The following is a 22,747-nucleotide window of genomic DNA, read 5'->3' as shown; positions in this document are numbered from 1 at the left end:
CCTTGTGGATGTTAATGCAACATAGTTATAATCATAGTCCAAAAATCCTAAGTAAATGCATAACACTTCTGCAAAATTCTTTACTTTAATGAACAAGTGTGGCACTGCATTTAGATAAAGGAAGCCATGTTATTTAATAGTGTACCACTCCTTTACCCACTGGTTTTTCAGCTGCAGTAAAGCCACTGCCCAAGTGCACAATAAAAACTGCACAATTATTCACATTTTATGAAATAAAAATTTATTATAAGCTTTTGACAAAGATTAAAAAATTTACACCCATATGCATTTTCTAAAGACAATTACCCCTTAATCAACTGTACAAAATTTGCAAAGTTTATCCAATATAAAAACACAATAATTTAATAGATATACATTAAATCTAGTTATTATAGTGTTGCCATAGGCAACAATAAAGGATTCACCGACCACTTATAGTTCACTACACAGTCGACATGTGGGTCTATGTATTTAAAGGGGTTGTCCAGGTGCGCTGTGAGGATTCTCTGGGGCTGTCATATGACCGGAACTATGCGATTTGCATGCTCCCTGCCACATTCCAACCAGACTTGTTCTGCCTCGCTCAAGTAAAGCTGTGCACATCTAGTCGGCATGTGACTTCATGTATTTAGAACGCATACTTGCGGTTACATGACCGCTGCTCCCAGCATCGGAGAATCCTGACAGTGTGCACCTAAAGTGATTGCAGATATGAGCCCCAAGCCTGGACAACCCTTTTAAGTAATATGGCACCTACTATAGAAGTGTATTAACTGCATCATATTTTACACTATGGGGGATGTGCTAAACACAGTCCAGTTCTTGCCAAATTATTGGACTGGTCTGCAGGCTTGGCTCCCACTGATGGAAAGGGCTTGCTCACAATGATGACCTAATATATAGTTAACCCTTCATGCTGGAGATTGGATTTGTATCTAGGTACTTAAAGGAGTTGTTCATTTTGAACATCCCCTTTAGATAATGTGTTCACACTGCAAATAGCTCCTCATGGGAGGTCCGATGGCTACAACCACCGATGCTGAGCTGTGTTCGCACCTGGAAAGATAAAACATGGTGTGAATTGAACTTAAAGAGGTCCTGTCATTGGGTTAAAGGAGGCCTGGCCAGTTTTTGCTCTTATTTTATTCCTGTTTCTCCCCTGAGTGATTCACACTTTGCAATGAATTTTTATTCTGGGGTCTTAATAGGGGGAACCCAATTTGTCTTCAAAGAGAATAACTCTTTCAAAATCTCATTATCTAAGTCCGAAATTTCCAACCTGTGGCCCTATAAGGGGTTCAAACCTTCAACTCTCAGCATACTCTAAACTGTCAGATACATTGGGAGTTGTAGCTTTGAAGCAGCTGGAGAACTGCATTTCGAGATCACTGACTAAAAATGGATCTGTCATGTGCCATAAATATGTACCTTTTTTATTCGTCTGTTGTAAATGCCGCTGTTTTCCTAAATCCGACGTTATTTTTCTTTTGTTCCTGCTCCTTTCTGTTCCTGAGATATGGCCCCTTCTTTCCTGTGTATAAATCTAGTCTTTTTAGCAAACTGGGCGTGGTCTTCACAAAGAAGAGTTCATGATCATGCCCACTTTGCTAAATTTACATACAGGGAAGAAGGGGCTTTATCTCAGGAATGGCAAAATGTAAGAACATAAGAGAAACATCGCTGGATTCAGGAGAACAGCGGCATTTACATTAGACTATAAAAATGCATATTTATAGCAACTGACAGGTCCCCTTTAAGTGCATCTTTTATTCTTCATTATGAAGCAGACACTCGTATCTTCCGATGGGAACGTAAGAGAAAGTCACAAGTTTTTGAAAGTCCTCGCCACTTATGAATGATATGGCTCTAAGAAATTATGTGGATCCGTCTACCAGGGTCTCCACAAGAACTTGGTGTTGTCCATGAGAGGCTGTTGCTGCTGCATAGGGGGTGGCTGGAGGTAGCTAAGATTTCTCAGATGGCTCTCCAGCTGCTGAAAGTGATTCAGTAAGTTGAACTGTGCCTCCTGCCCCATGTGATGGACTGATAGATATGAGAGGGCTTCATAAAGACACTTGGAGTAGCCATGTCTGTATTCCTGGTGATCTGGTCCATGAGCTGATTTCATTCCTGAAAAAGAACATCAAACTAGTGAAAACATTGCAAAGCCATCTGGAAACTGCAGTCCTATGTAATACATACTATATGTATGCCTATCTGGAACATAAGGAGTAATATTTGATGCAAGGTCAATGGTCACTATTAGGGTTCATTCAGACGTCCGATTTGGTGCTATCCATGTTTTTCATGAGTAGCATTCATACCTATGATAGTCTATGGAGCCATTCACATGTCTGATTATTTCATCGGACTGAGTGGTCCATGGAACATAGCTGAGACATGTTTGATTTTGATCCAATTGTTGGTTCAGAGATTTTCACAAACTGTCAGAACTTAGAAGGTGGAGAATTTTTTTTTAATTTCTCCACATACTAAAAAATAAGATGACCTTCATAACACACTCTGATCACACTTTGATCTAACTCTTATCAGAATAATCACTCCGGTATTCTCATACATGAAAAAAATCAGACATCTGAATGAGCCCTCATATGTTTTGCAATGGGGCCCAGGACCTACAAGTTATCACTTGAAATATATAATTTTGAAACAATCCATTTACATGCATATACAATCAAGAAGCATAGGCTTATAGTATTGTAGATCTTCACATTTTTATTCCTCATGCAATAGAAAAGTGTTAATTATAGCAGGGATTATGGAGATAAGATTGTAGTTAGGTGATGTAATACCAAAAATACCCACTAGAGGGCACATGTTACAATTCTAAAAGTTTTGCAAACTTTTTTTTTTTTTTGCTGTTTTTAAATTTACCTTGGTGGATACATCTCTGCTGCTGTTTAAGGAACTGGACTGCTATTTCCAAGACATCGGCCTTCTCTGGCTTGGAGTCTGGTTGGAGAAGCTGGAATTCTTGCTCTAGAAGTTTACGCAATTGGTTGATGCTGCTATTAATGCGATCTCGTCTCATCTTTTCTACAACTGGCTTTCTCATCTGGTCAAGATGAATAATATATATTTTTTATAGCAATTGTAACACTGACATTATAAAAAAATATATACAAAAAAGGCGTTAATATGAATTTACCCTATTTTTCCCTTTTGTGGTGAGGGTATCTGCTGCATAGTCCTTAGATATGGGGCAGAGCGCACTGTTCAGGGCCATCATGATAGGGTTCTGTTTAATGTGATTGTCTGAAGCTCTTTTTATACCCCATCCTCTGCATGTGAATGTATGGATGGCAGCCAACACATGGTTTCCCACACTCAGTGTCCAATCACTGCAGCCTTAGGACAACAGCCACTTTCATTCATGCTTCTGAAGTCATCCCCTGTAGCCAAAAAAAGAAAGAACACCCCCCTCCTCTCCCCAGCACACACATACTCCTCCGCACACCCCCCCCCCCCCAGATGTCAGGAGTGTTTGCTGTATAGAGGACGCAGGCTTCATGCACATGGCCAGGCTGTCAAGACCTGGGAGAGTTCCACCCATGGTGTTTGCAACCTGCTGCCACAGGAAGGGGGATAAGGAGCTGTCACACCGCAATGATTGCCCCCAGGGTGGAACTGAGTATTGTGTTACTGCTCTATGGCTGCAATATAGGAGCACGACCTAGATAAGCAACTCTGCCCCCAACATGTTTAGAGGGGCTGTTCTGCCATAACAACATAAACAATCAACTGGATATGAGATAAGTTGATGATCACTGGGTAGACAATCCATCCGTCCATTTGAATAGATCAATGGCCGAGTACGTGCACCACCACTCCATTCATTGTCGTGGTATATGGTACTCAGTGGCGTAACTCGGAGCTCATGGGCCTCAATGCAAAAACTTCAACTTTTTGGGCCCCTTAGGCTCCCCTGCACTTTTTATAGTTACGCCCCTGGTGATACTCTCATAAAATTCAGATGGGTGGGAGTTGCCAGGTCCCTCATGGCCGATGTGCCTCCCTCATACACCAGGGTTCAGGTGAAAATGCTATTTCTGTACCCCCTATAGCCACACCACTGACTGTGCCACTGGTTGCCAAAAAGTGGCTCTCCAACCTATTTTGAAACTACAAACCTCAGCCTGCCCTGACAGCTTTAAGGCAGGCTGAGGGTTACAGGTCTGCAGCAGCTGGGGAGCACTGACTTTAAGGATGACTCTGGATGGGCTTGGTTGAATTTTCAGCAATCTGTGACTCCCATTATTTTTACAAGAGCACCAACACCATAGACTCTAATATAATGCTCATTTAAAGAGAACCTTTCACCAGGTCAAAATTACCAGTTCTTGCTCCCATTATATTCCCGCTACTAACCTGAGAAATCCATTTTTTATGTTTTTTTTTTAAAAAGCCACAATACGGTTCCAGAGATATGGGTCTTTTTATTTCATGCTAATTTGTATGGCCTTTACAATGGGGCGTGTCTCACAGGATGCTCTGGGGTGTGTCTCACAGGATCATCTGGAGTGTGTCTCACAGGATCCACTGGGGCGTATCTCGCAGGATCCTTTGGGGCATGTTTTGCAGGATCCTCTGAGGCATGTCTCGCAGGATCCTCTGGGGCGTGTCTCGCAGGATCCTCTGGGACGAGTCTCAAAGGATCCTCTGGGGTGTGTCTCGCAGGATCTTCTGCGGCGTGTCTCGCAGGATAGTCTGAGGCATGTTTTACAGGCTCCTCTGGGATGTGTCTCACAGGATCCTCTGGGACATGTCTCACAGATTCCTCTGCGTTGTGTCTCGTAGGATCCTCTGGGGAGTGTCTTATCCTCTGGGCGTGTCTCGCAGGATCCTCTGGGGCGTGTCTCACAGGATCCTCTGGGACATGTCTCAAAGATTCCTCTGCGTTGTGTCTTGTAGGATCCTCTGGGGAGTGTCTTGCAGGATCCTCTGAGGCGTGTCATTAGGCTGCTCTGAATAATTATCCTGTGAGCCATGCCCCTTTGTAAAGACCATAAAAATCAGCACTAAATAAAAAATCCCGTATCTCTGGAACAATATGGAAAATTTATAAAAATAATAAAATAAAACAGAATATTCAGGAGAACAGCGGAAATGGGAGCAAAAACTGCACCCTTTTGACCTGGTGACAGGTTCTCTGTAAAGTAATATCACACAGCAATGATGTCTGATCCTGAGACACAATAACTGAACAGCTCATCATCAGTTATCAGGGAATAATATGTCAACAAGACAGCGACGCTTGTGACCTCCAGTGAGATCTGCTCTGCACATAGCAGGGACGAGGCTGCCCCCCGGACATGTCTGTGAGGATTCTGTGTGACAGGAAATTCAGGATCTGCTGCTTTCATATTTAACATAAAGTTACAGTGAACTGGAGGAGATGAGAGAATGCATCTGTCATCTTAGCGTCATGTAACAATGTTTCTATTATGCTAGAAATAAGATAGATGATGAATGGATGGATGGATAGATATGAGATAGATAGATAGATAGATAGATAGATAGATAGATAGATAGATAGATAGATAGATAGATAGATAGATACAGTGTCGGACTGGGGTGTCTGGGGCCCACAGGAGGAATTGATCCTCAGGGTCCACCCTATAGCTACAGTACAGACCAAAGTTTGGACACACCTTCTCATTTAAAGGTTTTTCTGTATTTTCATGACTTTGAAAATTGTACATTCACACTGAAGGCATCAAAACTATGAATTAACACATGTGGAATTATATACTTAACAAAAAAGTGTGAAACAACTGAAAATATGTCTTATATTCTAGGTTCTTCAAAGTAGCCACCTTTTGCTTTGATGACTGCTTTGCACACTCTTGGCATTCTCTTGATGAGCTTCAAGAGGTAGTCACCGGAAATGGTTTTCACTTCACAGGTGTGCCCTGTCAGGTTTAATAAGTGGGATTTCTTGCTTTATAAATGGGGTTGGAACCATCAGTGGTGCTGTGCAGAAGTCTGGTGGATACACAGCTGATAGTCCTACTGAATAGACTGTTCGAATTTGTATTATGGCAAGAAAAAAGCAGCTAAGTAAAGAAAAACGAGTGGCCATCATTACTTTAAGAAATGAAGGTCAGTCAATCCGAAAAATTGGGCAAACTTTGAAAGTGTCCTGAAGTGCAGTTGCAAAAACCATCAAGCGCTACAAAGAAACTGGCTCACATGAGGACCGTCCCAGGAAAGGAAGACCAAGAGTCACCTCTGCTTCTGAGGATAAGTTTATCCGAGTCACCAGCCTCAGAAATCGCAGGTTAACAGCAGCTCAGACTAGAGACCAGGTCAATGCCACACAGAGTTCTAGCAGCAGATACATCTCTACAACAACTGTTAAGAGGAGACTTTGTGCAGCAGACCTTCATGGTAAAATAGCTGCTAGGAAACCACTGCTAAGGACAGGCAACAAGCAGAAGAGACTTGTTTGGGCTAAAGAACACAAGGAATGGACATTAGACCAGTGGAAATCTGTGCTTTGGTCTGATGAGTCCAAATTTGAGATCTTTGGTTCCAACTACTGTGTCTTTGTGCGATGAAGAAAAGGTGAACGGATGGACTCTACATGCCTGGTTCCCACCGTTAAGCATGGAGGAAGAGGTATGATGGTGTGGGGGTGCTTTGCTGGTGACACTGTTGGGGATTTATTCAAAATTGAAGGCATACTGAACCAGCATGGCTACCACAGCATCTTGCAGCGGCATGCTATTCCATCCGATTTGCGTTTAGTTGGACCATCATTTATTTTTCAACAGGACAATGACCCCAAGCACACCTCCAGGCTGTGTAAGGGCTATATGACCAAGAAGGAGAGTGATGGGGTGCTACGCCAGATGACCTGGCCTCCACAGTCACCAGACATGAACCCAATCGAGATGGTTTGGGGTGAGCTGGACCGCAGAGTGAAGGCAAAATGGCCAACAAGTGCTAAGCATCTCTGGGAACTCCTTCAAGATTGTTGGAAGACCATTTCCTGTGACTACCTCTTGAAGCTCATCAAGAGAATGCCAAGAGTGTGCAAAGCAGTCATCAAAGCAAAAGGTGGCTACTTTGAAGAACCTAGAATATGAGACATATTTTCAGGTGTTTCACACTTTTTTGTTAAGTATATAATTCCACATGTGTTAATTCATAGTTTTGATGCCTTCAGTGTGAATGTACAATTTTCAAAGTCATGAAAATACAGAAAAATCTTTAAATGAGAAGGTGTGTCCAAACTTTTGGTCTGTACTGTATATGTAAATACCTATTAGCCATTATTCCTGTTATAGTGGAGCGTCTGCTGTAAATCACAGGCGGCTCCTGCACATCTACTGTGCGCCACTATAACTGGGATGTACAATTGCGTTAGTTTGCATTAAAGGGGTTCTGTGGTTAAAACAAGTAATCACCGATCCATGGGCTCCACAGGATAGGTAGGTGACAACTTAGTGATCATTGAGGTCCAACCTTTGGAAACCGCACTGATCAGAAGAATGGGGAACTTTTATCCCTGACAGGACACTTATTCCCATTTTAAAATGCAGCGGCAGGTGGGACGTCTGACCGCAGCTCCATTCATTCTCTTGGGGGCTTCCAGAAAAAAACAAACGCAACGCTTGCAGCCACTGAGGGAATGAATGGATCAATGGTCGAATCGCACATGCCGCTCTAGTCTAGTGGGGAGAAAGCTCCACATTCTGCCGATTGGGGCCCAGCAGTAAGGCCACCACCAATCAAAAAGTTAGCACTGATCTTGTGGAGAGGTGATTACTTGATTTCATCGGAGAACCCCTTTAAGTGCATCTTGTTCCAAGTATTTAATCACTAATGGAAATAAAGAATATTCTCTAATTAATATCAGAGAGAACAAATGACCACCATACACAACACAATCCACTATACCAACACCAATAGTACCACATACAAGGGAGAAATACCACCACACCATGACTGGACTACATAGTTCCAGCATATAGCGACAAAATAATACCACATACAAAGGACAAATACCACCACTCCATGACCAGACCACATATTACCACCACATAGTGACAGAATAATACCACATACAAGGAATATATACTGCCACACTATGACCAGACCACATATTCCCACCACATAGTGACACAATAATACCACATACAAGGGACAAATATCACCACATCGTGACCAGATTACATATTACCACCACATAGTGACCGAATAATACTACATACAAGGGACAAATGCCGCCATACCATTACCAGACCACATATTACCACCACATAGTGACTGAATAATACCACAAAGAAGGGACAAATACCGCCACACCATGGCCAGACCACATTTTACCACCACATAGAGACCAAATACTACAATACTGATCATGAATACAAACCACAATACTAACAACACTGTTATTACCACAAGTGACATTATACACAAAAGCTCTGTATACAGTGTCAGTGTACAGGTAATACAGTGATCACCAGTGACATTATACACAGGAGCTCTGTAAATAGGGTACAGGTAATACTGTGGTCACCAGTGATATACACAGGAGCTCTTTATATACTACATAGTGTATAGTGTAAGTGTACATGAAATACACTGACTCACCAGTGACGTCTCTAGGTGGAGTCCTTCATCTTTGCTTTTTCTCTTCATCTGGTGCAGACCGCCATCACTTCTTCCAGCCAGGACTTGTCTCTGCAGAAAATAACACACAATGGCTGATCGCTTCAAGAGCACATTCCCCACTTTTCCCCCCGACTTCTACACTATGCCAGATGAAGAAAAAAAGCGACATAGTGCCGCCCTACATAGTAACAGGACCCCCCTTTTGCTTTCCCCCATGGAAAACAGTTTCTTGAAAAGTAAATTATATTACAGAAGTAATAATGTCCTTAATTGGACCATAAAGTAATTATGTTCCCCACTTGCAACCATAAATTAATAATGTATGATCCTCTATCTGGCCTCCAAACAGTAATTAAGTCTCCCAGCCTGGCCCCCCATGACCCTTTTCCAGCCTGCACCCCCATGTCCCTTATCCAGCCTGGCCTCCTATCTGTCCTGTCTGCCCCTCCTCATATACTGTATTCATCCTGGCCTTCATGAGTCCAGCCTGCCCCCCATATATACTTCCTGGCCGCCATGTGTCCAGCCTGCCCCCCATATATCCTTCCTGGCACCCATGTGTCCAGCCTGCCCCCCCATATATCCTTCCTGGCCCCCATGTGTCCAGCCTGCCCCCCATATATCCTTCCTGGCACCCATGTGTCCAGCCTGCCCCCCCCCATATATCCTTCCTGGCCCCCATGTGTCCAGCCTGCCCCCCATATATCCTTCCTGGCACCCATGTGTCCAGCCTGCCCCCCCATATATGAATTCTGGCCCCCATGTGTCCAGCCCCCCCCCCCCATATATCCATCCTAGCCCCCATGTGTCTAGCCTGCCCCCTCTTAAAATGGCCGCCGACCTAGCCGGCGGCTGACTTGAGTGCTTCCGTTACAGCCGGCGCATGACAATGACGTCATAAGCCGGCGTAGTCAGACGCACAATTTTCAGGTTCATCGGGACGTGCGGTTCAGGTAATGAATGCTGCGTGTGCACACCCCTGAAAATACTCTGCATATGCTTTTAAAGGGCCCGTGTTCCTAAAAACCGCAGTTTGTTTTTTTTCATTCTTCTTCTTCCCCCTCTGGTCTGCAGCAAGGGCCCACCGGTGAATTCCCCGATACCCTGCCAGGCCAGTCCGACCCTGGATAGATAGATAGATAGATAGATAGATAGATGGATAGATAGATAATAAATAGATCTACGTGAACATTGAATAATTACATTTTGAACAGCTTCACGGCTATATAGATTATACTTTGAAAATTGAGGTACTTGATGCAGTTTGACCAAATTATGCAATCTGCCAGTGACAAGGCGACCTCTCCAGATGGGAATTTACCCTAACAGATCTACCTCTCCTAATTCTAGACTTACAAGTTTAAAGGGCACTGCCTCCATATTGAATGAGCACCCCTCCCATCTGTCCAAGGCTGTTTTCAATTAGCCCTGGATCCTGCCTGCCCTTTAAATTTGTAGGAGAGGAAAGTATATTAGTGTGGGTTCCCACCTAAGAATGTAGCCTTGTCACAGGAAGATGGGCTAGAACAATTTGATCAGTGCTCTGAATACCTTATTGTATAGCACTAGCAGTAATCCAGTTCCAGCTTTTTACCTTCGCTCGCTCAGATTGTGGTTGCACCTGCATGTTTTCATGCTATAACCACCTGCTACTTTACATGTATTCTATTTTGCTGGGAGGCATTTGTCAATTTAGTTTCGTTCAATGGAGAGATAGATATTATCTTGCATAAGTGCTAACACCCCTTCCTTCCATCCATCACAAATATCCAGGATTTTTCACACTGAATGACAATACATGCACAGTTCGGACTCATTTGGGTCACATCCTTATTCTGTCACAGTGAAAAGAAATCTTGATTCTTTATGAGAGATTTGTTGTGATGATGCCTCGGTTTTCTTAGATGTGACTCAGCTTGGGATTCCCTCACTTCGGCCTTGGTTAATCTTTTTTGTGATTCTGCACTTGTGGCAGACTGATCCCTTATCCTGTATATTTGGACAAAATTTATTTGTCACAAATTGGAGGCTAGTCACATGCAGAAACTAAGATTCTTTTAAAAAGGATATATGAGATAAGAAAAAAATGTCTATATATTTTTTCAGAAAATAGTGCTACTCTTGTCCAAAGGCTGTGACTGGTATTGCAGCCCAATAACAAGTTACTGGTCCTGAGCTGCAGTCCCAGAGGCTACACTCTTTTTACTAATCTCATACCACACTCCACATTATTAGCCCTGAGAAGTTGTCTAGACCCTTATATGACCAGGGGTCGAATTGAGCAAAATATAATTTAACCTTTTGATACATTATTTTACTGTGCAGTGATGATTTAAAATTAATCAATTCACCAGAGAATACTTGAATACTTTGTATAGTGGTGGCAGATCTGTCACCAGATTTCACAGTACAGTCTGCATGTATTACGATATAGATCCCTTAGACCTGATGAGGCTGGTATACTTGCTCTAAAATAAATCAATGTCAGAATGACTGTGCAATCCTTCCTGATATTAAAATGAGCATTTTATAAGTCCAGCTAGAACGAAACGTGGAAACTTTAAAAAAGAATTATGCAGCCAATATGACGTTCTGATTTTCAAAGTAAGTACACCAGCCTCTTCAGGGCTAAAAGATGCATTTAATAATGTATGTATTTTTTTTCTTTTTAAAGGAAGTCTCAGAGATTTGATACAAAGTATCTTGACAGGTTTTCTGCCTAAAGAATCCCAGAGGTCAGTCCACCACCCCCACCAATCACTAACTTACTAAATAGGTGATAACTTGTTTTCACATGACATCCCCTTTAAGTAAAAAGTACATAAGAAAGTAGCAGAAGTTGTTTATTATGCAGGATTAAGGGATTTTTTTTTTTTGGATTAAGTTTTTATCTTTATTGAAGTGCTTTTAGTACTCAGACTAGTGTTTGCTATTGAAATGACTATTGAGCAAATATAAGAGAGCAAATCACCAAAGGGGGGTATAGTGCAGAAAGTGGCAAAAGACCTGCTCCAGGTGAGGCTTGAACTCACAACCTCGGCATTGCTCAGCTACTGTCATATAAGTACTGCATGCTAACCGATTGCACCACTGGAGCTCCACAATACAATCAGCTATGAAAGGGTATACATATATACAGCTTTTCAGCCTTTGGATGAGAATAAAAATATTCCTACTCACTGACGGCAGGTAGAGAAACTGAAAATGTATGGGAGACATGAGAATCACTATATATGTGTTATTATACGAAGGTATTATAAATGCAACATGTGGCAGTATTATTAGTATTCTTATGTCTCCACTGAAGACTGTACTTACAGCATTACCAATGCAGTGCAAACAGCGCCATCTACAGTGCAGTTACAAATAAAATAATTAAGACACAAAAATTGGCTATTTCATAACAAAGGTAATACAGGGATACATTTTACATCAGACACGTTGTAACATTATATTTACAGCAGATCTTATGTTTATAGCGTTTAAAAAAAAAATTCAGCCCCAGGTCGGGCTTGAACTCACACACAGAAACACTCAGCAATCGCTGTCCTATTAACGCTGCGCTCTAACCATCTGTACTACTGAAGCTGAGCACAGTGGGATTGTCTGGTCTATTTCTGTGGATTTACAGTTTAATCAAGAATTTTTATAACAAAAAAAAAATTAAGCAACTTTCTGCGGAGGAAAGAATATATCAAAAAAGACGAGGAGCACAGACTGTATAACTGCACGGGGTTTGCTGTGAACCTTGTAATAAAAAGATTGCAGTACTTATCTGTAGGTTTTATATTTGATTATTTTTATTTTTGTTTCATTTTCATTATGTTTTTAACATCATAAAAGATTTTCTCTCTGTTTTGAAAAATTAAATTAATATTGATGGCTTATCCTTAGGATAGGTCATCAATGTCTGACTGGTGAGGATGCGACACCTGGCACCCCCCCGATCAGCTGTTCTCAGCATTGGCGGCAAACAAAACCGCTCAGTTACGGAGCTGCTCAGCACAGCTCCATCTATTGTATAGTGGTGGCGGCTGGGTACTGCACATCCTCCACCTATTCTAATCAATAGGGGGTGGATGTGCAGTACCCGGCCGCGGCCACAATTCCATCTAAGGAGCTGTGCTGTGCTGCTCACACCGATAACAGCTGATTGGCTGGTGTCGCACATTCACCAATCAGACCTTGATGTTATTAAAATACTGAACAACCTCTTTAACATAACGAAATACATTTGATTTTTGTATTTTGTGTATTAGTAATCATATACCGGTAATTAAAAAATAAATAAAAGTATAAAAAAATTAACTCATAAAACAAATGTGTTATAACTAAATATAAATCTAATTGTATATTATAAGAAATATAACAATACAATTGTATTCAATTGTAACAATTTAGCACATCAAATGTCTTATACTTTTATATTTAGTATTTATTTTGACATCTAGAACAATTATACCTTTATTGTTTAAAAAGTATCATTATAATACGTATATATATATATGTATATATATATATATATGTATTTATTATAATAATATATGTAGAATATATCCATATATATACAGTACAGACCAAAAGTTTGGACACACATTCTCATTTAAAGATTTTTCTGTATCTTCATGACTATGACAATTGTACATTCACACTGAAGGCATCACAACTATGAATTAACACATGTGGAATTATATACTTAACAAAAAAGTATGAAACAACTGAAAATATGTCTTATATTCTAGGTTCTTCAAAGTAGCCACCTTTTGCTTTGATGACTGCTTTGCACACTCTTGGCATTCTCTTGATGAGCTTCAAGAGGTAGACACCGGAAATGGTCTTCCAACAATCTTGAAGGAGTTCCCAGAGATGCTTAGCACTTGTTGGCCCTTTTGCCTTCACTCTGCGCTCCAGCTCACCCCAAACCATCTCGATTGGGTTCAGGTCTGGTGACTGTGGAGGCCAGGTCATCTGGCGTAGCACCCCATCACTCTTCCTCCTGGTCAAATAGCCCTTACACAGCCTGGAGGTGTGTTTGGGGTCATTGTCTTGTTGAAAAATAATTGATGGCCCAACTAAACGCAAACCAGATGGAATAGCATGCCGCTGCAAGATGCTGTGATAGCCATGCTGGTTCAGTATGCCTTCAATTTTGAATAAATCCCCAACAGTGTCAACAGCAAAGCACCCCCACACCATCACACCTCCTCCTCCATGCTTCACGGTGGGAACCAGGCATGTAGAGTCCATCTGTTCACCTTTTCTGCATCGCACAAAGACACGGTGGTTGGAACCAAAGATCTCAAATTTGGACTCATCAGACCAAAGCACAGATTTCCACTGGTTTAATGTCCATTACGTGTGTTCTTTAGCCCAAACATGTCTCTTCTGCTTGTTGCCTGTCCTTAGCAGTGGTTTCCTAGCAGCTATTTTACCATGAAGGCCTGCTGCACAAAGTCTCCTCTTAACAGTTGTTGTAGAGGTGTGTCTGCTGCTAGAACTCTGTGTGGCATTGACCTGGTCTCTAATCTGAGCTGCTGTTAACCTGCGATTTCTGAGGCTGGTGACTCGGATAAACTTATCCTCAGAAGCAGAGGTGACTCTTGGTCTTCCTTTCCTGGGGCGGTCCTCATGTTAGCCAGTTTCTTTGTAGCGCTTGATGGTTTTTGCAACTGCACTTGGGGACACTTTCAAAGTTTTCCCAATTTTTCACACTGACTGACCTTCATTTCTTAAAGTAATGATGGCCACTCGTTTTTCTTTACTTAGCTGCTTTTTTCTTGTCATAATACAAATTCGAACAGTCTATTCTGTAGGACTATCAGCTGTGTATCCACCAGACTTCTGCACAACACAACTGATGGTCCCAACCCCATTTATAAGACAAGAAATCCCACTTATTAAACCTGTCAGGGCACACCTGTGAAGTGAAAACCATTTCCGGTGACTACCTCTTGAAGCTCATCAAGAGAATGCCAAGAGTGTGCAAAGCAGTCATCAAAGCAAAAAGTGGCTACTTTGAAGAACCTAGAATATAAGACATATTTTCAGTTGTGTCACACTTTTTTGTTAAGTATATAATTCCACATGTGTTAATTCATAGTTTTGATGCCTTCAGTGTGAATGTACAATTTTCATAGTCATGAAAATACAGAAAAATCTTTAAATGAGAAGGTGTGTCCAAACTTTTGGTCTATACTGTAAATATATTTTTATAATAATATATGTAGAATATATGTATATATATAATATATAAATATACTTATATATATGTATATATATATATATATATATATATATATATATATATATGGATATATTCTAGATACATTATTATGAAAAAAGATATATATATAGATATATTCTACATATATTATTATAATATATATATATTCTGGATATATTATTAAAAAAAATATATATATATATATATATATGGATATAATCTAGAATATATATATATATATATATATGGATATAATCTAGATATATTATTATATATTAAAATATATATAGTTCAAATTTATGAATAATATAATTTTACTTTCTAAAAAAAAATGAAAAAATAATACTATAGATATTTAGATAGATGAATTTGCATTCATAATGATCTTCTGCATGACGATGTCGTCATAGCTATTCATCAATATCTCACCACTAGTTGTCTCATTGAAGATTTTGCTGCCATTGGGTATTATCCACCCAGCAAAGAAAAGTATCTCCCTTGTCAATGAATTTAATTATCTCTTCCTGTGTGTCCATGAAAACACCGATTAACCCCCCTTGTTTCCCCCAAACCTCAACCATCAACGTATTCAAAAGACCCCATCGCTAGTGAGGCTTGTGCTTGTTCTTGCACTCAGCGCTGAGAAATGAAGTCAGCAAATCTTTCCAACAATGGGCAGCGTCCTTCTGAATGAGGCTGAGTTCACTGTCACCCCTGACGTCATTTACACGGGATTCCGCTGTATAATGCCGCCCTCGAAGGCCCAGTTGGTGAGCCCCATCCTCTCCGCTCATTCCCACACTCAGCTACCGATTGTTAACTGGTGGCCACAATAGAAGCTTCAATTACTGCTGCGCTAAATTGACTGTGAATGACCTTGGAATAATGACAGATGAACAGGTGGAGGGTACGTGCCAAAAAACAGGGGGGCAATTGAATAAGCCAGAAATGGCGAGAGTGTTAATGGCTCCAAGAGAGAAACCGACACGGCCTAATGTTTGGAATCAGAGACATTCCAATGACAACCATAAATAGGGACACACTTCAAGGCGGGAAAAAAAGATCAAAAGACAGGATGTCTAAACCTATTCAGACTCTGCCCAGTCTCTCTCACAACTTCAAGAAAAATTCACTAATTCTTTAAGCCTCTTTGTTTTGTTTTTTTTTTACGTTTTTTTCCAAGTTGATATTTATTTTTCGATGAGATCATGGCAAACAGGATTAGGATTAAACGAGTATCATTCCCATGGAAATTTACCTTTACAAATTCATGATATAATAGATTTCTTTGGCGGGAAATGACCACATTTTTTAGCCCCCTCTATAAAAAGTGGTAAAAGTCATTCCGATTGTAGCTGAGTAACGAGATAAAAGGGATGTGAGTTTATTTGCGTTTAATGAAATGCTGACATAAACCCTGGACGGAAACTTTTTGTTGCTAATAATTTGACTGAAGCTAGAGAGTTGATAATAATAATAATAATAAGATTAAAAATTATATTTATAAAATATATCTGTGGATTAGTTTTATACTGTATCTTAAAATACAATGTAGTATATAATATAAATTCATATTATTTTTATTATTAATATTGGTTCTACAGTTTTATGTTTTTTTCCTTTATCGAAATATCAGAAGTGCTGCAAATTAGTCATTGACTAAATTTTGCTGAATTCATTTTTCAATAAGGGAACATTTTCCGAGGATAGATCTTAAGTGCAAGTTTTCTTGTTTAAAAAATTGAAGTTACGGAGAAGACAGCTAGATTAAACAGTAGAAGTATTAGGAAAAAAAAATCTAGATTGAAGAATAGAAGTTATGGGAAAGATTTCTACACTAAAGAATAGAGATTAATATTAAAGGATAGGGGAAGACGTGTAGATGGAAGAATAGAGGTCATGGTAAGATTTCTGGTTGAAGAATAGAATGTCTAGATTGAGGAATAGAAGTTATGGGGGTGATGTCTGGATTATAACATAGAACTCATGGGTAAAACATCTGGATTGAAGAATAAAAGTTATAGGGACAATATATAGATTAAGAAACAGAAGATACAGGAAAGACATCTGGATTGAAGAATAAAAGTTAAAAAGGAAAATGTCATCGGAAAATAATCTATAATCTAAATTAAGTTTTATGTTATTTTTTTTTATGTTTTTTTCCTCATCACAATCTGTATTAAAAATCTAAAAATATAAATAGTCTTGCAATTTTCACATTGGCCACTGGGGCTTCTTTAGACTCTAACTTCCTGTAGTTTTAGGAAACAACACATGTACATAGCCACAATGAACAGACCCTGACCCGATAGTTTGTATTGATACATCTAATGAGCAAAAGATCATTTTGATGAAAGAGGGAGCAGGGTTAGATGTGACATCGTCCATTGTGATTGGTGGATCCTGTGTTATCAGCTGTGTATACAGGTGTCACCTGTCGTTGTAATCCTGTGTCTGACAATAAGGAGCCTGCTGAAAACTCTTCCTGTGAGGACAGGAAGTTAGATCCTAAAATAGCCCCAGTGGTCACTGTAAAAATTGTTAAATTACATTTTTTTTAATAAAGATCATTTTCTGATGATAACTTAGCACCTAGATTAAAGAGCAGATGTTTTGAGGAAGATGTGTAGATTGAAGAATAGAGGTAATGGGAAAGACGGCTATATTAAAGAATAAAATTTATAAGGAAGAAGTGTAGATATAACAACAGAAATTATAGGAAAAACATTTGTTGAAAAACTTAAGTTATAGTTAAGATGTTTGGTTAAAGAATAAAAGTTCTGGGGAAATTTAAGGAATAGCGTATAAAAGAAATATGTCTAGAATATAAGTTATGTGGGAGAAATATAGAATAAATAGAGAAGTTATTGGTAAGATATTTAGATTGAGGAACAGATGTTATGTATAAAGCGACTGGTTGAAGTATAGAATATATAGGGATGATATCTTTATACACTCCTCGACAAAAAAATTGCGACATCAAGACGGAAGAGACATGGAGTTATGGATACCACAGGATGGATAAACATGGTAATGAATTGCAAATGATGAAAAAATGGAAACAAAAGTTTCAAACTATCTCGATTTATTCAGTATCAAGCATGAGTGCCATGTGCAGAAATCACTTACAGTCTTGCTGCTATCCGTGAGGCTATTAATGGTTGTAATGTTCTGCCACGCTGAATACACTTGGACAAATCATCAAGATCCACTGCTGGCAGCTCCTGTGTAATTATCGACCAATGGCGTCACAGATGTGCTCGATGGGAGACAAGTCGGGAGACGCTGCAGGCCATGGTGGCACGTTTAGGCCATGCAGACTGCTCACATTAGGGGTAGAGGTGGTTGGCCTAATTCAGACTTTTGCTATGGTGCCCCATGATTTCTATGTATGCCCCTGGAGGAAAAAAAACTAGTGCAGAAAATGAAAAAAGTGAAGCAGTTGGCCTTAGCAACCAATTAGGTCTCTGTCTTTATTTTTCAAAAGGGCCTCTGGAAAATGCAAGCTATAATCTGATTGGTTGCCATTGGCAACTGCATCACTATTCCCTTCGCACTAGTTTTGATACATTTCCCTCAATCCCTCAATATATGCAAAGTTAAACGTATTTTTATTGTATATATCCTGACCCTAATTTAGAACTAAAGAGTAACCGTTGTTTTTTTCCCCATAAATCAATAGTACATATGAATATAAGCAACTTTGTATTAGATAATTCTGTTTTTTTCTCTTCCTGGACTGATCATTCTTTCTCAACATTCTCAATTTATGGGTAAAGTCTGTCTTCAATAAACACAGACTTTCCCATTACTGAGATAGGAGATGACAGTTGGTGCTCATAAGATTCTATGGAGGGGGGAGGTGGAGCTAGAGGCGGATACAGACATTCAGCTGTAAGTTCTCCTGAAACCACAGTGATACAGACATTCTGCTGCAAGTTCTCCTGAAACCACAGTGATGCAGACATTCTGCTGCAAGTTCTCCTGAAACCACAGTGATACAGACATTCTGCTGCAAGTTCTCCTGAAACCACAGTGATACAGACATTATGCTGCAAGTTCTCCTGAAACCACAGTGATACAGACATTCTGCTGCAAGGTCTCCTGAAATCTCAGTGATACAGACATTCTTCTGCAAGTTCTCCTGAAACGACAGTGCTACAGACATTCTGGTGCAATTTCTCCTGAAACCACAGTGATACAGACATTCTGGTGCAAGTTCTCCTGAAACCACAGTGATACAGACATTCTGCTGCAAGTTCTCCTGAAACCACAGTGATACAGACAATCTGCTGCAAGTTCTCATGAAATCTCAGTGATACAGACATTATGCTGCAAGTTCTCCTGAAACCACAGTGATACAGACATTCTTCTGCAAGTTATCCTGAAACCACAGTGATACAATCTGCTGCAAGTTCTCTTGGAAGCACAGTGATACAGACATTCTGCTGCAAGTTCTCCTGAAACCACAGTGATACAGACATTCTGCTGCAAGTTCTCCTGAAACCACAGTTACACTTTAAAATGATCTTTTCAAACACCTTTGCACAGTTGTCAGTTACAAGTTAAAGCCAAGCTGTGCAGTCACATGTCTGACAGCAGGATGGAGCTAATCCACAGTCTGTTTCCAAGGGCAACCAGCAGAATTGTGAATATAGTTTTACATAATTGATTTTCTTTTGTAAAATATGTAGCAATTACTAATATATACTGTTTTTATTAAACTTGCATTACAAAGTCAACAGATTTTGTGATGTAAAATATAATTGTTTTATTATCTTTCAAATCTAATATCCACATATAGTATCCAGTTCTTTGACATATGTTATCAGTTATTACACATCCTTCTTATGTACAGTATAGATAGGTAGTGCTTGCTAAATTTCCTGGAAATATTATTTATAACTTCAACATGAAGCAACTATTGGTTAAAAGAAAGAACTTTTCTACTACGGGACACATGAGCTAGCTTCATCCCCGATATTGGTAATATCACCAAGTCCATAGCTGACAGAGGGTGAAACGTAGCTGACAAAGGGTGAAATACAGTGGAATCTACAGGTCTGTAGGACAAAGCATCACAGTCCTTTACCATGGTCTCCAGATGACATGTTTCAGGGGCCACTCGGGGTTGGGCTGTGATGCACCAGGTACTTCGCTGGCCATTATGTAGCCTCCGTTGAAATACTGCATGACTTTTTCGTTGGCCTGGTCCATTTTCTCAGGATACGATAGATAGTGCAAAGTCTCCTCCAGACATTGGCTGTAGTCTTGGAAAGTAGTTTTTGTAGAGACTGGTGTTACTATATAGGAAGAAATAAAATGTAATACAATAAAAAATATGTAAAAATCAACATCACTTACATTCATGAGGGCAAAGACTATACAGTGCCATACAATATAATAATAATTATTTCTTAAAGGGAATGTCCATAGTTTCTCCAGGTGCTATCCCTATGTGGTCTCAGTAGGGAAGTTGACATGACACCAATATCAGGGATGGGGGTAGTACCAGCAGCCATACTTTAGCACTCTGCTAACAGTGCGCAATAAGAATCCATTATTCTGATATCTGCTAATCTGAAATGCTTCATAATCTGGAATTTATCAGGTCCCATCCATGGCAATTATCAGGCACATATTGGGTGGCATACCTGGATCAATGAATAGTTTAATAAGCAGGGGCTGATGGGCTAAAAAGGGCCCCTGTGAAAGAACAGTATGTGGCTCTTTGCATTCCAAAAGCTCATCATCCGTCACCCATTTATGTGTCTGTGATAGAAGCTGTTTGCTGTCTTGAAGGTAGAAATGGGCCCCCTTGTGTCTTGGGCCCCTGGCGGCTGCACAGTTTGCACCAATGATATGTCCGTCCTTGCTAATAGGATCGGTGATCAAATAATTCAGATAATTTTAGATAATTCTGGAACATTGTAGATAAGGCTTTTACTATGAAATGACAAATGATGGCTGTATCCAATGCACCTAAGAAAATCATTACCCTGTATTCAATTAAAAAAAAATTATAATAATCCAACATCTGATATTCAGGAGTATCTAGTAATCTGGCACTCGGTCCCCAGCCGCCACTATTTCTGCCGGTGTGCCGTCCCCGCATTACACAAACAAGTGTCCCAAAACATTAGCCGGGCCCCCAACAATGCAGTTACCGGGAAAGTCCACCTAACCACGGACACGTGGACAAGTGCTTGTGGGCAGGGACGGTACATCTCGGTGACTGCACACTGGGTTAACATAGTGTAAGCCGGGACCCAGTCGGACCTTGGGACGGAACACATCCTCCCGACGCCAAGGATTGCGGGCCCTAGATGAATCAGGGTTGCCCCCACGGTCAGATCCCAGTTATATTAGGAACCTATGGTCCCGCACCTATATCGATAAATGTCTCATAAAATGGGCATCGTATGCAGCTAAGGATAGCCTGGACCTCCAGATATTGGGAGCCTGGTGTAAGTGTACAATTTTCAGCCTTCATAAAGCAGTCCCAGGCTTCATATATGACACTTCTACATAACCTGAAGCAAATCAATATCTATAATAGGGATTCCGCCTAGCATATGGCCTCTATAATACCTGAGTCTTCTTAGCGGGAAGCCCTTGGGCCCCTTTGGGAATAATTCTCAAGTGAAACTGTTACTTATGCACCCCCTATGGATATGATCCCGCCGGTGGATAAATTAACACTTTACACCATTACCGTAGTAGTGCACAGTGCAGTACTTACCATTCACCAGCATGTGGCGCTTTTTCAAATAACTGACTGTCATCTCTAGAATATCTGCTTTCTCCAGTTTGGTGTTCGGCTGATGGCTCTGAAGTTCACTCTCCAGCAGAAATCTAAGTTGTCTAATGCTGCTGTTAATTCTGTCTCGTCTCAGCTTTTCCACCTCCGGTTTTCTCAGTTGCTGCAAAAAAAAAAAATCAATAACATCCTGACCGACCTGTATAGATAGCTCTTATGGACGGGACCATTCCATCAACAATTCATGTTGTCAGTTCCAGATTTTTTTTACGTCACCTAATACCTACCCTGAAGGCATTTTTGCACTTTTGACCATTCATGCAGGACTCCGCAGCCGCGCTGGTGGGCGCCATTTTTAATGCACTGCTCTTGCAGATATATCTCTGATGACTGATAATTCTCCTTGTGGCAGATGTGAGACCGTCCCCTCTTTATAAGTGCATATCAGCAGCTGAATCTGTGAGTCCTGAGCTCTGTGAAGTTTCCCACAGTCGGTAGCCAATCATGCCCCCCCCCAAACAATACGGAGGGCTTCAATTACTAGATGCTAAATTATCTGTGGAACTGCCTCAGGATAACAACCCTCTGTTCAGCAGCAGGTGGAAGATGGAATGACAATGGGGTCGGAGCTGGTAATGATACATTAGATTCTGGGAAAGGCTCGTGTGGCCTCCAGACACGTGCTCCATCCACTGGATCAAATATCTGACATTGGAGGGAAACTCAGGAGAAGAGACTGTGCCAAGGCCGCCGTGTGACAGCAGTCATCATCTATTACATTGCGCCTTTGTCTTATTAGTGGGCGAATGGACAAAATATAATCGTGATTAGTAAAAGTCTTACCCGATCCAGGTTTATCCAGGCCTTCGGGGCGACAATGTCCAAGTGACCCTTCTTCGTTTTCCATTATTGCTCTTCGCCTTCCATGAGTTATTCCCTTTTCATTTCTTGATCGATGTAGTTGTATCTGGGATTTTTTCTTTTTTTTAGTATGAGCTGTAGTTTTGATTATTATTATTTAGCGGGCCATATGACCTTCTGATCTCGTTTTCTTCCATTTTTTGGGGAGGCAACCATTTATTTATTTATTTAGTTTTGGCTTTGACTGTAGGGGATATATA

The 22,747-nt window shown here is 40.4% G+C and overlaps 1 protein-coding gene and 1 non-coding gene across 2 annotated transcripts; both read right to left on the bottom strand.

Annotated features, from left to right (window-relative positions):
- Positions 1–284: 284 nt before the first annotated feature.
- On the bottom strand, positions 285–22,061 carry LOC141171763 (uncharacterized). Its single transcript, XM_073655406.1, has 7 exons — positions 21,914–22,061; positions 21,609–21,789; positions 19,959–20,169; positions 19,820–19,873; positions 3,170–3,302; positions 2,896–3,076; positions 285–2,130 (listed from the first exon to the last, which is right to left on the bottom strand). The coding sequence occupies exons 1-7, from the start codon at positions 21,977–21,979 to the stop codon at positions 1,889–1,891; spliced, it is 1,068 nt and encodes a 355-aa protein (XP_073511507.1). The 5' UTR covers positions 21,980–22,061; the 3' UTR covers positions 285–1,888.
- TRNAI-UAU (transfer RNA isoleucine (anticodon UAU)) lies at positions 11,651–11,740 on the bottom strand. The gene is given in 2 exon segments: positions 11,651–11,686; positions 11,703–11,740. It is a non-coding gene; the product is annotated as a tRNA-Ile (tRNA).
- Positions 22,062–22,747: the final 686 nt, after the last annotated feature.

The sequence above is a fragment of the Phyllobates terribilis genome, unplaced genomic scaffold, assembly GCF_046119375.1.
Source record: "Phyllobates terribilis strain yellow unplaced genomic scaffold, ASM4611937v1 Scaffold_12__6_contigs__length_324123572, whole genome shotgun sequence".
Classification (NCBI taxonomy): Eukaryota; Metazoa; Chordata; class Amphibia; order Anura; family Dendrobatidae; genus Phyllobates; species Phyllobates terribilis.
The sequence above is the reverse complement of the archived record's forward strand: the minus strand, read 5'-3'. Positions and strand labels throughout refer to the sequence as shown.

Bases quoted from the DNA above. Each gene is read 5' to 3' on its own strand.
- LOC141171763 (XM_073655406.1), bottom strand. From the start codon at position 21,979: ATGGCGCCCACCAGCGCGGCTGCGGAGTCCTGCATGAATGGTCAAAAG. The intron at 19,874-19,958 runs GTAAAGGACTGT...ACCCTCTGTCAG, and splicing joins CATGTCATCTGGAGACCATG to CTATGGACTTGGTGATATTA. The intron at 3,303-19,819 runs GTAGTAGAAAAG...ATTCACATGCAG, and splicing joins GAAGCTAGCTCATGTGTCCC to AGGATGGGGTATAAAAAGAG.